This window comes from Camelus ferus, chromosome 3 (genome assembly GCF_009834535.1).
Source record: "Camelus ferus isolate YT-003-E chromosome 3, BCGSAC_Cfer_1.0, whole genome shotgun sequence".
NCBI lineage: Eukaryota > Metazoa > Chordata > Mammalia > Artiodactyla > Camelidae > Camelus > Camelus ferus.
In genome coordinates, this window is record NC_045698.1 from 2359015 (window position 1) to 2374314 (window position 15300).

General features: G+C 51.9%; 1 protein-coding gene across 5 annotated transcripts in view; it reads left to right on the top strand.

The window, feature by feature from the left end:
- IRX1 (iroquois homeobox 1) overlaps window positions 1–15300 on the top strand; it is a 43935-nt gene that overhangs the window by 14366 nt on the left and 14269 nt on the right. The window contains exons 4-5 of one of the 5 annotated variants that reach the window (XR_004315840.1): window positions 2858–3029; window positions 3194–3970. The exons of 3 other annotated variants lie outside the window; for them this stretch is intronic. Coding sequence is in view for 1 of the 2 variants with exons in the window: in XM_032469685.1 (XP_032325576.1) it covers window positions 2858–2864 (7 nt within the window). In the remaining variant the exon portion in view is untranslated. Of the gene's footprint in view, window positions 1–2857; window positions 3971–15300 lie in introns of those variants that run through there. One more of the 5 variants, XM_032469685.1, reaches the window with a different exon arrangement.

Consider the following 15300-nt stretch of genomic DNA (forward strand, 5'->3'; position numbering starts at 1 on the left):
GGTTCTAAGCATTGCAGAACCAAACAGATGCACCTTTGGTGGTGAGAGTGGTCCACGCTCTGCGGAGGGTGGGGACCCAGGCGACGTGCGCGCGTGGGTGCTGGGGGACCGCGGCGCTCACTGCCCGCTCGCCCGGGGCTGTGCAGAGCTGCACTAGGACAGCAGCTCTTCCCTGACATCCAACTGCATCCATGGCCGCAGGACCGTTTATCAACTCCCAGCAGCAAGAAGGGAACTGATACCGTGCTGCCTGTACCCCTTCAATGGCGGGGACTTCAGTGCGCGGCAGGTCCCCTGTTCATCACGCAGTGGCTGCAGCAGCATTTCTGGGCTCTCGGGGCTCCGGACAGTTCATTCCAAGGGGCTCCCCTCGATTCGCGGGTCGCTGATTCTTTGTGCTAGTCATTAACCTTTACGTGGGCGCAGCATTTTTTCTTTTTCCTATCTTGAGAATCAGAAAGTCTATGACGGTTGTTCCATCCTGAATGGATGTAAGAGTGAGAGCTTCTCCGGTGAACAACCAGGCTGAGGATGTCTGACAGACAGCTGCCGGTCCAGGCCCTCTGGTTTACAGCAGAGAGAGAGCACCGCGGGCAGCGTTGGCCTCTGAGTCCAACAGGAGAGCTGGGTGCCGACCGCAGCCGACCTCCTCCACCCTCGGGGCGAGGGGAGCCGGGTGCCGGACCCCTTCCAGGGAAAGGTCCCTAAGCCCCTCCCACCCCCGCCGCCTCCTTTCCCTGCCCTCTGCACCCGCACTTCAAAGTAAAGACAGGAAAGAATTTCTGAGCCCAGCCTTTAGGGACTGAAGTTCATTTTCTCTTGGGAAATTATTCTTTCCATTTTTAAGAAGGAAGTTTTTGTTTTTGTTGTTTTAAATCAGAAGAAAGACCCCAAACCTTCTCAGACATCAAATATCTGTTAAAAAAACCTTTTGGTAAGCTAACCATACATGAATCAGAAATAGGTGGCTTTGGTTTTCCTTAAAAGGCTTACTCTGAACCCCAAATATCTTTAGAAAGTTTGAGGCATTCAAATGCTGTGCAGCAGGGCACACAGCCAGCATTTTAGGGGGAATGGACCCCATGCCCACGTCGCTGACGTATTCACAGGTATCGGAGTCAGCTGTTCATTTTGAGTGGATTCTGATGTGCAGGCATCCCTGTGGGGCTTTAAACCTGTCCCGCAGCCTCTCCCTGCTTGACAGCAGAAGGGTCCGTCTGCGGGGAGGTACACAGCCCTCACCCCTCACACTGCCTGTTGCGTCAAGTCCTTAACTCGTAAGTCTCAGGGAGCATTAGACTCGTGAAAATGCCTCTCTCATGGCAGGAACGTGTTCACCTTGGAAGGAGAGGTGGGAAGCCACCAGGACACCTTGCTGTAATGGCTGACCTCTTAGGAGGTGACCGTCAGCCATGGTTCAGAGACAGGAACACGCTGCCCAGAAGTCCCCCTATCGGCTGGAATTCTGCAGGTGTGACTTTCATTCTGGTGAGCCTCGGCCCAGTGCTGCGGCCTGTGTGGTGGTCAAAGCAGTTCGTATCCTGGGTAGTAAAACCTGTCTGCCATCACCCAGCCCGGAGGAGAGGAGTCAGTGCCTTCCCATCGGTGCGTGTGGACCGCACCCGCACGTGTAGGCAGAGTGAGGGGAACACCGTGACTGTGAAATGAGAACTCACAGATACAGACATTGTTAGCTTGGGTCTAATTAGGATAATCATAATTCTTGGCATCTAAGGAGCGACTGCTGGGTGCCTGGCGCTGTTTGTAGCTTACATGTGGCAGCAGACTGAATCCCCAATAATGCATTGGGGTTGGAGTTATTCTTTGCTTAATTTTAGGGGCCAGGGACGGGGTAAGGTTTCTAAGCAATCTGTGCCGGCTGAACCGACTGGAATGGAAGAAGGTTCCGGGCTCCATCACGCCTCCCCCGCACCGACCAACTGTGTGTCTGTCTCTCTCAGGTTTTCGGGCTGTGGGAGCTCCTTTATTTTGGAAATCATCGAGTGATGTGCCCTGCCATCTGACAGAACTTCCTGGTCCCCCGATGGACCTCTGTCGCCCCCGGACGTTGCCCTCACCCGTGGGGATGAAGCTGGTCTGTTCTAAAGCCAGCCTTAAAATCTGGTGGTTATTTTTCTGTCATCAGTAGGCAATGCTATTTTTTCTTAATGTCTTTATGCAGAAATGGGACAAGCTGGCATGTCGTTTCTTACATTCTGTCTGTGGAAAGAAGACACTGACTTTCCACGGGCACAGCCGTTCGGGGTCTGTGGTGCTGAAGGCTTGCCTGCAGCCTCTCCACTGGTCCCCGGCTCTGCCTCCCGGGCTCATCTGTGCTCCCCGCACCCCCTCTCTTTGCCTGTCTCCCCAAACTCCCCAAGGCCCTTACACACCAGGCCGGGCATCCCTGAAAGTACGGCTGATTAGTTGCAAGGTGTGGTGGGAGCCCACGGGGTGCAGAAGGGCTGGGGGCACAAGCACCTCCAATCCTGGGGTGGGTGATACACGGCGCATCATCAACCTGTCTTGGGACCGTAGGTTCCGGTCTTGGACGTAAGGGATCTGGAGACCTTTCTAAACAGTACCCCAGTTTTAGAGGTTTACAGGTCAGTAAGTGAAATGTGTATGTTGTGTGCGTGTGCATGTGTGTCCGTGTGTGCATGTGTGGCGAGTGGCACGGGAAAGGTGCCGACTAGGAGAGAAGGGCCAGCCTTGTCCATGAGGTCAGTGTAGCTGCCAACACAATCAGTTAAGCCGAGAGACCCTGCCTTTTCCTGATTTCCTGGGGCAGAGCTGTGTTATCTGGAGAGCACTTCATATCCCAAACATTCCTTGTCTCATATTCATGGACCCACAGACTCTAAAAGGCACAAGAAGCCTCCATGTGCAGTTGGAAGAACGGATCCCACAAAGTCAAGTGAACTTTCCAGGATGCCCACGTCTACCTGTGGATGGAGGGAAGGAAAGAGGTTCCAGAGAGGGGACCACGATGGCCAGCATGAGCCCGCCGTGAGCCCTGTCTCAGGAGGGTGAGCTCCTGTGTTGGCACGTCCCAAAGATATTAGGATGGGACAAAGAAGGTGGTGACACAGAGGCAGAGACCTGGGAGACGGGTGGGGGGGACCTGGGTGCAGGCTGCCACCTTCTGTCTACAGGGCTGCCAGGCTTACCCCAGGTGTGCCTTCTGCCCCAGGTGGACTGCCTCCCTGTCCTCTCCTAGGCCAGCCTCTGTCCTCAGGACTCTGGCATGGCCCGGTCGTGGTCCTCACTGCAGTCGGGATTGGGCCTGGCCGGCCTCCCCATCCCACCTACTCGGTGGTGGTTGTTACAGCCGTCACCACGGCCTGGATCCAGGCAACATGATCTCAGTGGCCTTTGCATCCGAGCGGCTCTGCTGTCCCCAGATAGCGAGATTCTACGAGTTTCTTACTCAGTGAGACTTCACAAGGTCCTGCTGACATTCACCCAGCTGGTAGCAAGGACTTTGCTTCTGGCTCAGCCTCAAGCTTCATGTCTCAGTATGTCCAGGTGCTTTGTCCTGCCCGGGAAGCCTGTGACCAGCCTCCAGGGACCTCCTTTTCCCTCTGGACTGAGACCTTCTCCAGGGAGGGGCTCCTGTGCAGAGCAACCGCTCCCCATAAGAAGTGGACCCTGATGGTGATGCTTCGATTCTCGTCACTAAAAATAGACTCACCCTATGACCCAGCAATCCCACTCCTGGGTGTGTATCTGGAGGGAACTCTAATTCAAAAAGACACATGCACCCCAATGTTCATAGCAGCACTGTTTACAGTAGCCAAGACATGGAAGCAACCTAACTGTCCGTTGACAGATGACCTGATAAAGAACCTGTGATATATTCGTACAGTGGAATACTACTCAGCCATAAAAGAATAAAATAATGCCATTTGCAACAACATGGATGGACCTAGAGATCATTATGTGAAGTGAAGTAAGCCAGAAAGAGAAATAAAAATACCATATAATATCACTTATATGTGAAATCTGAAAAGAAAAGACACAAATGAATTTATTTACAAAGCAGAAACAAACTCACAGACACAGAAAGCAAACTCATGGTTATGGGGCAGGGTGAGGGGAGGGAGTGGGAAGGGATAAATTGAGAGTTTGATATTTGCAGATACTAACTACCATATATAAAATAGACAAACAAAGTCCTGTAGAACACAGGGAACAATATTTAATATCTCGTAGTAACTTCTGGTGAAAGAATATGAAAAGGAATATATGTACGTGTATGTATGCCTGAAACATTGTGCTGTACACCAGAAGCGGACACAACATTGTAAACTGTACTTCAATAAAATTAAAAAAATTCCCGTCACCCCGAGTCCTGCGTTAATGCCAACCGGCCATAGTGGGGCTTTGCACACCCCTCTATTCACCAGGGACCCCGACTTTGTCCACTTCACTTCAATTAAGCACTTAATTTTGGTGGCTGGGTGGGCGGCCACCAAGGGGCCTGGAATGTTCCAGCAGCGAGTTCCAAGGTACTTACTGAAACCAGAGAGGCGGAGGCCGGCGTGGCTAAGAGGCTGAGCTAAGTGAGAGGTGCGTGGACTTAGCGAGTTAACGACCTCCTTCCTGAGGACATTTCCCGGTCCGCAGTGTTTGCCTTTCAAACAGTCCGGGTCCGAGCTCGCGCCGTGTGCCCCACCGGCCCCTTCCTCCCAGGGCTGTGCCTCTGGGTCCCTGCCGCCGGCACCCGGGGCCTCCCCGAGCCCCAGCCAGGAGCACGGGACTCTGGGGACAGTGCTCGCCGCCCTGTCCCTGGAGGACTGAGACGCACGTCCCCGGCAGATGTGGCACATTCCGTGGGAACTTTCCAAGAGCCCGAGGTGGTCGGCCGTCTCCCTGCTGGTGGGGAAAATAGCTTCAGCGCAGTTTGGCACTTGCCTGCACCCCTCAGTCCCCCGCAGGAGCACTGACTGGCCGAGCGAGTGCCATGCCTGCGGCCCAGGGGGGGTCTGGGGGGTGCTCACGGAGATGCCGCATTCCTGTGGGTTTCGGGATTGTTCCCGCTTTGTATCAGATGGAATTCTTTAAAAATGAGAACAACTGGGGACTCTGTTCTTCCAAGTTTGGTTTTGAACCCCCTGGTTAATGCCATCGGTGAAAACAATTAACTTCTGTATATTTCAGGATACAGGCAGCACCTTGTGGAAATCTTATTTAATTATGTGCTATATTAATGTTATATTGATTATGTTATTGCCTGTAAATCCAGTTGCTTAATAAAGCTGCAGTCATTTTGCAATAAAGTTGTGTTTGCAGTCAATTAATGGGTGTCTGGGGGCCGACAAGCTACGTGCAGGGGGCGTTGGTGCTCAGGAAAATCGTCCCAGGGCTGAAATCCAGGAGCCAACAGAGAACATCGGTTATTTTTGTATATGTAGGAATGTATGTATGTAAATGTATATAGTTGGATTAAGTGAAAAAGGAAAACCATATACCCCACCACACTTATTTTTAGCACACAGATCCGGGCAGTTATGACCGGCCGTCTATGGCCCAGCTCTGAACAGCACTCAGGCAGCATCTGTACACGGGACAGGATAGTGTTTGATTTTAAAAGTACAAGTAAATGATAAGCGCCAATACTGAGACCATGTGAAGGCAGCGGAACAAAGCATACTTTCTCTGTGCGTCGTGTTGACATCCTGGGCTAGCGGAGCACATGGACCCATTGGGAGGAAATGCCATTGCCCCTCTGAAGAGCACAGCTGCCACGGATGTCATCTGGCATGTGGTCCAGCTTTTTTATCTTCCTACCAAAATTTCATGTCATGATTTTTACATCTGATGCTAAATTCAGGAGGCTGCAAAATAAATACAACCATTTCTTTCTTTCTCATCTTTTGTGATGTGTCCAAGATGTGTGTCCTAATAACAGAATGCAAACTGAATATTGGAGTTCTATGAGTCTATTTTTTATTGTAGTATAGTCAGTTTACAGTGTTGTGTCAACTTCTGGTGCACAGCATCATGTTTCAGTCGTACATACACATACATATATTCCTTTCCATGTTCTTTTTCATTATAGGTCACTGCAAGATCTTGCATATAGTTCCCTGTGCTCTACAGTATAAACTTGTTGTTTATCTATTTTATATAAAGTAGTTAGTATCTGCAAATCTCAAACTCCCAATTTATCCCTCCCCACCCCCTTCCCCCCAACCTCAGTAACTGCAAGTTTGTTTTCTATGTCTGTGAGTCTGTTTCTGTTTTGTAGATAATTTCATTAGTGTCTTCTTTTTTCTTTTTTTAGATTCCACATATGAGTGATATCATACGGTATTTTTCTTTCTCTTTCTGGCTTATTTCACTTAGAATGATGACCTCCAGGTCTATCCATGTTGCTGCAAATGACATTCTCTTCTTGTTTTTTATGGCTGAGTAGTATTCCATTATATAAATATACCACAATGTCTTTATCTAGTCATCTGTTGATGGACATTTAGGTTGTTTCCATGTCTTGGTTATTGTAAAAAGTCCTGCTGTGAACATTGGGGTGCAGGTGTCTTTTCAAATTAAAGTTCCCTCTGGATATATGCCCAGGAGAGAGGTTGCTGGATCATATGGTAAGTCTATTTTTTGTTTTTTGAGGAGTCTTCATACTGTTTTCCATAATGGCTGCACCAAACTACACTCCCACCAACAGTGTAGGAGTGTTCCCTTTTCTCCACAGCCTCTTCAGCATTTATCGTTCATGGACGTTTGAATGATGGCCATTCTGACCGGTGAGGTGATACCTCATTGTAGTTTTGATTTGCATTTCTTTGATAGTTAGTGATATTGAGTATTTTTTCAAGTGCCTGTTGGCCATTTGTATGTCTTCATTGGAGAATTGCTTGTTTAGGTCTTCTGCCCATTTTTGGATTGGGCTTTTTGGTTTTTGTCATTAATTTTTATGAGCTGTTTATATAGTCTGGAAATTAAGCCCTAGTCACTCGCATAATTTGCAAATATTTTCTCTCATTCTGTAGGTTGTCATTTTGCTTTGCTTATGGTTTCCTTTGCTGTGAAAAAGCTTATAAGCTCAATTAGGGCCCATTTGTTTATTTTTGCTTTTATATCTATTGCCTGATAGACTGTCCTAGGGGAACATTGCTGAGATGTATGTCAGAAAATGTTTTGCCTGTGTTTTCTTCTAGGAGGTTTATAGTGTCTTGTCTTATGTTTAAAAGTCTTTAAGCCATTTTGAGTTTATTTTTGTGCATGTTGTGAGGGAGTGTTCTAACTTCACTGATTTACACTTAACTGTCCAGTTTTCCCAACGCCACTTGCTGAAGAGACTGTCTTTTCTCCATTGTATTTTCTTGTCTTCTTTGTGGAAGATTAATTGACCATAGGTCTGTGGGTCTATTTTTGGACTCTATTCTGTTCCCTTGATTCATATGTCTGTTTTTGTGCCAATACCCCACTGTTTTGATTACTGTAACTCTGTGGTGTTGTCTGAAGTCTTGGAGGTTCTTCCTATGAGTCTTTTAAAAATGTACTGTAGCAAATGGAAAATTATCCATTACTCAATTCAGACAGATAGTTGATCTTCCCCACAAATGAAAGTGACGTGTCAATCATATAATGATGCTTGAGTAATTTTATCAAAGGGCAGGCCAGTTTTATTGGGTCTACCATGGTGATGTGTCTTTGACCATAAGGATGATGTTTAAGAGTGTATAATCTTGTGATCAAAACATGTGATTTATAACATGTCACTGACAACCTTCTAACTGACTCAGGAGACCCAAAGACCCAAGGATCCCCCAAGGATCCCAGTTTCGGGTAGCTAAGGCTCCCTGACTCTAGCTTCAGCTCTTATCAGTGGCAAATAACTTGAAACCGTAAAGTAGAACCTAATATTTCCTCCAAATTTCAATGGGACTTTCTGAGAATGCATCTTTCTATGCTGTCTTCTGTGCCCCGTGAGCGAGTTTGCCCAGTGTTCCATGATTCTGCAGGCTTGGTCCACACCAGTCTCTCACTGCAGACAGAGCCATTCCCAGGGGCTCCACAGGAAAGTCCAGGCTGGATGGCTTCTCAGTCTCCACATTTCCTTGTTTCATCACTGTCTAGATTCCAGGTATCAGTTCACTGCCGCATTTTGAAATGTCCTTATTGGAGAATGAATACTCCATGTTAAATCGAGTTCACATCTCCTAGGCTTCTGTCCTTTTGACTCTGGGGACACTTGGTGATGGCTGGTGGGCATTTTGAAGGCTAACAAAGACAAGATGGATTAGACGGGCCCTGTCCCGCCGGCGCTGTCATCGACTGACTTCCGAGGGCAGTACAGACCATCAGTAGTCCGAGCTGGGCTTCAGCTGAGAGTAGTAAGACCGGAGCGGCATTTGGACTTTCTCCTTTGGATCATCTCCACCAATGTGTTTGGCTCGTAGGGAAACAAATGTCTCTAAATTCCACTTGCTCCCAAATTACTGTGTCCTGTTACTCTTAAAACTGCAATTAATCATTGTAAGGAGGCGGTGATCTGCGGTCCTGACAACTGGGGTGTGACTCAAACAGAAACGGTACCAAGTTGAAATGAATGTCTCCCGACGTGACGTTTCCTGGACGGGGGCCAAAGGGGACTGAGAGTGAAGGGGGGAGCAAAGGCCCCCTGCTGCGCACTTTGGTGTGTGGTCCCCAGGCCAGAGGCGCCTCCCAAGCCCGCCTGCAGTCCGAAAAAGCCAGAGGCTGGTCAGCGCCTGCCCCTCCCGCGGAAGCCCTCGGGAGGCTCTGCAGCGCACGCCCTCGACGGCAGGCGGGGAGACAAGCTGCTCCCACAGCTGCCGAGAGCCTGGGACTCATCCTGGCTTTGCAAAGTGCAAACCCCTGCGCTGCAGCCACAGGAAGGTACAAAACGTGTCTCCAGCTGCCTATAGCAAGCAACCAGTCGCAGAAGGATGCAGGGGCCAACAGAGGAAAGGCTAGGACGTTCAGAAAGCCAGCAAGCTCACCATTAAGGGGAGTGGTGTGAGGTGGGCGCGTTGGCCTGGACCAGCTGAGAGGCGTCTGGGGTCCTGAGCAAGCAGCCCAAGCCACGTGCGCCTCGGGGAGCACAGTGGGACCCCATTTGTTTGAAATCGGGCTCTAGGATGCCTGGCTTCCCCTGTCATGGAAACGTGAGCTTCCAGGGAGCCTGGAGACGACCCCACTCTCAGGAGCCTCGGGCCCACTCTGGCGGGGCGTGCGCCCGGGGTCACGGAGGCAGGGGCCGCAGCAGCGCCTCCCGAGTGGAAGAGTGTGGTTTGCCGCCTCCCACCTGCGGGGGCGCCGGCTCAGGAGGAGCTCACGTGGGTTCACAGCCAGCGGGCTGATGGGCTGAGCGTGCTCTGGCTGCGGGGCTCTCAGGCTGGACAGGCAGACAGGCTGGCAGACAGACACACCCTGCCTGCTGGAGCTTTCTTCGTGGTGGCCCAGATGGCTTGCTCCTGGGGAAATATACCCCACTTTTGGTTTTTGCATTTCGGTGAAGAGAATACTGCGTTTGTGGGGCTGCTTTTAAAGCCAGATGACCAACTCACAGATGCCTGACGCAACAGACGGGCCACCATAACCACAGAACTGATAAGATGCCGTGAAGCGCTCAACCATCCTAACGGGACTCCCGTGTGTATCTGGACCACGGGCGTCCCCGGGACGCGTTCTGTCCAGTGAACCCCCGGTCTCATCGCTGCTGAGATCTGGAGGAGCCCTGGGCTCTGAAAAGCCAGCTCTGTGGTCTCCGGGAACTGCCCCATCTACACGCAGGGTGAGCCGCTGGCTTCTGGAGCATCCGCCCGGGGGACGCTGTCTCTGACGTCCCCTCTGGACCTCAGCTCTGCCTGTCAGCTGTGTTCTGGGTCCTGCAGAGATGGCTTTTCCCCCAAGGCAAGAACACTCGCTTTAACTTTCAACCCTAGAGCCACCTAGGGGCATTGAGCTGCTTATGTTTTTGAAAGACGAGAACGAATATGAGAAAAAAGCGAGAAGCCCGAGGAAGAGGAGTGTACGGAGCCTGAGGAGAGAGGGGAGGAGTGGAAGGACATTGGTCTGAGTTTCAGGGAAGACCCGTGTCCCCACATCACGTGTAGGAGCAAAACGCGGAGTCAGCGTCAAGGTCAGAGGAAAAGAGTAAGCGGATTTCGATCCACCCGCCCAGTGGGAAACACACAAGCATTCAAACGCAGGTTCCAAAACTGTCTGAGGATATGAACATGTCTACATGGCAACGCTGAGTGACAAGAGGGGAATACTGACTCACCTGATCCCAATCCTGGAAACACACAGATGTAGCCGCCTTTCTGGGCTGATCCACGTGTACACTGGAAAGAGCCTGGGGAGAAATTTGCAGAAATATTGTGTCTTTCCTAATAAATGGAGAGATACTGTTGACTTATGTTTTTTTTCAATACTTACATGAATTTCAGACTTTTTTTACTGAGAGAGAAAAATTTTGTAATGAAAAAAACATGTAAGAATGCAAATATTTTTGGAATAAATTCCACTTCAAGTTATGAAGTTAGTTAAACTATGTCCCCGTGTGATGTGGCCTTGGGCTCCGAATGCACTTCACTATCAGACCTGAGTCTCGGGTGTGTGTTCCAGGCCGTGGACGCAGGTGCAGAGAGAACACGTGGAGATCATGTCCCCATGCACTCTCACACCCTGTGCGGGAGGCGGGGGCGAGGACAGGCAACAGCGCTCACGAGACTTTAGGAAGTTAAAAATAAAGAGCTGCAGAGCCCAGATGCTACTTGGAGGTGAAAAGCCGCCTCATATAGGCACACTTAGACCTGAAGACGTGTGTCCTGAGAGGCCAACATGCGTGGACCCCATTAAGGTCTAGTCTCATAGAGGATTAACCACACGAAGCACCTCCGTGTCTTTGTCCGCCTGGAGCAGAACCCCCCCAGTGGAAATGGCCAGGTCCCTCATCCCCAAACCTGAAACAGTCAACAGGCTTATGTCTCAGATGAAATCCTCCAATGACATTCTCCAGTTTCTCAAATTAAGATTATGAAAATGAATGTTTTGGCTGTAAAATGAATTTTTGGAAGAGCTTAAGCAAGAGACCGAGGTGCAGAATCGGCAGGCAGCCTGGGGAACGCCTCCCCACCCTGTATTTGCAGGGAGTCCCACCCATGCCTGTGGAACCACCACGGTGGCCCAGTGAGGATGCCAGATGCCCTGGGTTTGGCAGTAACTCCTCAGGGCGAGAAACAGCGCCGCTGACGACTGTAGGACGTCGGGTCTGATAAGTCAACTACAATTGCCTTTTTAAAAATGTACCTTTTTCACTCCTCCCTCATCGCCGTCATTCTGGAAGCCCTCCTCTGTGTGGTCCGTCAAAGTACTGGCACAGGTGATTATTTCACACTCAGCGCTGATGACAAACGAGCCAGGCAGTGTGACAGAAGGTGCGTCGGCATGCGGACCTGGAGCCCAGGTTGTGTTGTGGCTTTTGTCTCTACCGAGCGGGGCGGCCTGGGGTGACCACTCATCTCTCTGTGATGTCTTAGCTTAGGACAAGCCATGGTTGTCAGGACCACCACTCTCCCGGGGGCTCGGCCTACAAAGCATGGGGCACTCGCTTTCCCTCAGCCCCGGCCTGCCGGCAAGCCCGCTAACCCTCCTTCCAGCGTCTCCCTCTAATCTCACTTCTGGCCCTTTGCTCAGTCACCACCCTGTCCGCCTGCTGTCACCTGGATAACTGCAAAAGCCGTTTAACCTCTCCTGCTGCCCGGCTACGAAATGGTGAAGGCAGCCAGGGACGGCTTCTCAAAATCCAGGTCATAGCACCTCGTCCCACCAACGGGAGCTGCCAACGGCTGTCACGTGCCCCAAACTAAATAAACCCCTGTGTGTTTCGCCCTGGTCTACAAGACAGAGCATCGAGTGTGCGTCTCACACGCGGGAGAAAAGCCAGTCCCTGACAGCCATCAGCTGCTCAGGTCGTCGCCCAGTCTTGTGTATGTTGATAACTGACGTGTTTGAACGTTCGACTCCTGACGGAAGAGGTACCATTCTCACTCCCACTCCCCAGACGAGGATGAAGAAACAGATGAAGACAGGAAGTGACCAGCGCAGGTGACGCACTTTATGGATGGTGGGATTCAGTTCAAACCGTTGCAGGTCGGGGTCCTGGGGAGTGGATGCCGAGATGCAGATGAGGATGGAGGAAGCCCTCTAGGGAGAGACGTCTAGAGAGGGAGGGGCAGGCAGCCTCAGGGACTCGAAAGGTGCTCACAGGTGTGGGAGAGTGGGCTCAGCTTTTGCGCCTTCACTATAACCAGCAATAGGACCCCAAGAAGAGGGTGTGACCTGGGTGACGTCCTCTCCAGCCAGGCGATTCCCAGAGAGTCTGTCTGCAGGGCTCAGTAACTGGGGGGAGATCCTCCAGTCCTCGCCAGGCATCTGAGAAGCATCACTGTGTCCAGCAGGGACCCCACGCTGGGGGCTGCCGACCCTCCTGTGACCCCAGTGCTGAGCACACAGGCTCCTCTGATGTCGGGGTTAGCAGGGAAACCTGCCCGGGGCTCCACTCGAGGGGCAGAGTGGCCGCACAGGTCTGTGTGTCTGTTTAATAGTCATAACCCTTTTCTCCAGAACCACCTGGCTGCCTCTCATGTCTTCTCACATTATTAACAGAAACAACTCGCCTCTTTTCCTGGGGAAATTTAAGGATTAATAAGGAGAGTTGAGAGGTGTGATTGGGTCGTTGGCATCAAGCAGCCTTCGCCTGGGGAAACGGGACCTTCCACTGATGAGATGGATTTGAGTTTCCTGTAGACATGCCCAAGGCCGTTTCTGTCCGGCTTTCATGGTGAGTTATGTTCTCTGGGTCCAGGGAAGGGAAGAAGATGGCTCAGGAGGTTAAAAGGAGCGGAGGGGAAAATTGATTTTTCCATCCAAAGTGTCACTGTGCATTGATGGCGGACTGCGGTAAGATTCTGAAAGCTCAAGTTCTGTGTCCGCTGTGGTCAGCTGGAAATTGTGCAGCTTCTTTTTCCAGTGAAAAGATCAGGATTAATTAGCTGGCTAAACATGCTTTTATAGAATGGGATTCTCTGTAGCTACAAATGGAAATTGTAGCAGCTCACCATGATGGCCTCCGCAGACGCCGAACGTAAATAAGACGGGACGCTGTGGCTGGAGAGCAGTTTGAGTGGAAAGTGGACAACGGTCGGCCCAGTGGGCTGACCGGGGCCCGCTGCCCTCGGGACGACAGTGTGTGTCCCCCGGGGGACGACAGAGCTTTCCTCACACTTCCTGGTCCTCAGGGCTGGCGCTCGGATGAAGAGGTGGGTGGTCAGGCTTGGGTGACTCCGGATTCCCGTGCCGAGACTCAGGGTGGGACTTGGGGCTGCGTCTCGAGGCTGTGTTTCCACGGCAAAAACGTTGTTTTGTTTGCTTTCGTTTGGGAATTTGGGGGGAAGCTGATGGAGATCTGAGGGACTCCAGCTCCCCTCCCTCTGCTCCCTGCTGCTGCCCTGGGGACGGTGTCTCCAGACCCCCGAGGCTTTATTTGCACGCGTGGGCTGACTGGCAAGGAGACCGAGCACCTCCCGGGAGCACTGCCATCTCCCTCCTGGGCCGCCTCCATGTCACAGCCGCGCACCTGGGTGAGTAGCCCGGATGTCGACCAGCCTCCTGCGTCTTTCCCCGGTTCTACTGAGATAGTGTCGGCATGACGCGCCTCCTCTGGGCTTTGAATGACCTGACCGCCAGGCCCTCCTGTCACCTCAGGTCTGCCCCTCTGGACCACGGCTGGGCTTGACAGCCACCTCCTCCATCACCCTCACTGGACGGCTCTGAGACAGTGTGGGACCACGGTTTGTCTGCAAGTAATGATGTCTTCCTCAGCATGCCAGACAACTCTTAAATTTATTTTCTCTGAAATGTGCCAAAAAGCAGCCCTGAGTTCTATTTCCAATAAAGTCTGTTTTCTGGAAGTAATTTCATCCTGAGTGGACGAACACACTCACACAGATTCCCACCCCCCGGCTCCCCCAGGCTTTGTAACTTGCTCCCTTTTCTGCGGGGAGACGGAGGCCCGGACCCGGGCGAGAGGCGGCACCTGCGGGCGCACACTTATCGTGAGCACGTGGGCCCCGCAGGCGCCCGACGGGGACCCGCAGGGCGCGTGGCTGTGGGAGCCCCGGGAGGAGCTCACGGAAGGAGGCCGATTCATTCAGAGCCTTTTAGGGCCTGAAAGGCGTAAGGTTTCTGAAGAGCCCTGTAAGGTGTGTCAGGTGGAAGCAACCAAAAAACACGCTCAGTCCCAGCTGAAAACAGGCCCTGAGCTCGGTGGCTAACGAGACGCAACGCAGCCGGCCTGACGCCGACGTCGGAGGCGCGCGCCTCCTCTGGTTTGTTGTCTCATTTCTAAAAGTGGTCCAAGATGCCTGCAGTAAAGACATATCCCAAAAGGGTGACAAATAAGCTCAGGGACGTGGGAGGTAGAAGCCAACGCACCAGCACCGAGGTTTACTGCAGGCACCGGGGAGTGGGCCCAAATCGGGAGGAAAAAAGGAGACAGGACATAGGACCCGCTCATTCAGCTAACCTTTAAACTCTGCTCCGTCCTGGGCTCAGGGCCCGCGACGTGGGTGGGGACACAGAAGGACTCATTTGTCTGCGGTTCATCCTCCAGTCTCCCCGTTTCCCCGAAGCAAATCTGACTTGGCTTAACCACATGGACGACTTACGGTGGGGACTCTAGAATTGTATGCAGGAGATCAGGGATGGTGTAGTTTCCCTGAAATTTAGAACAGGTGAGCCTCACCGCCTTGGCCTCGGAAGACCCCCAGTGCTGCGTCCCTGAGCACGTGGCTGTGAGGGACGGGTGCTGGCGGTGCATCTCACTTTTCCGTGGAACGCACACACAGATGTTGGAGAACGCTCTGTCTCTGCTTAGGACTTACAGCACGATTTGTGTAATTAAAGGAGTTTTAAAAGACCTGGTGGAAAGTGTGGACTCTGGGTGGTAATGACCAGCCCATGCAGACTCGTGGGTGACAGCCACTTCGCTCTGGTGGGTGTGGATTGTGGGGTGGGCGGGGCATGAGTGCGGCGGGGCGTGTGGGAAGGCTCGGCGCTGCCCCCCAAGTTTGCGGTGAACTCAAGTTGCTCTAAAACAGAAAGTCTACTCGAATGCAAAAAGCAGCGACAGGGTTTCTCAACCCGAGATGCCCTGCACCGTGAGCTCGGGCCTGACGTCCAGCCCTCCCCAGACGGCCTGCCCTGCGTCTCCCCTACCCGGCCCTGCTCTCAGCCACCGGACCTCAGATCTTT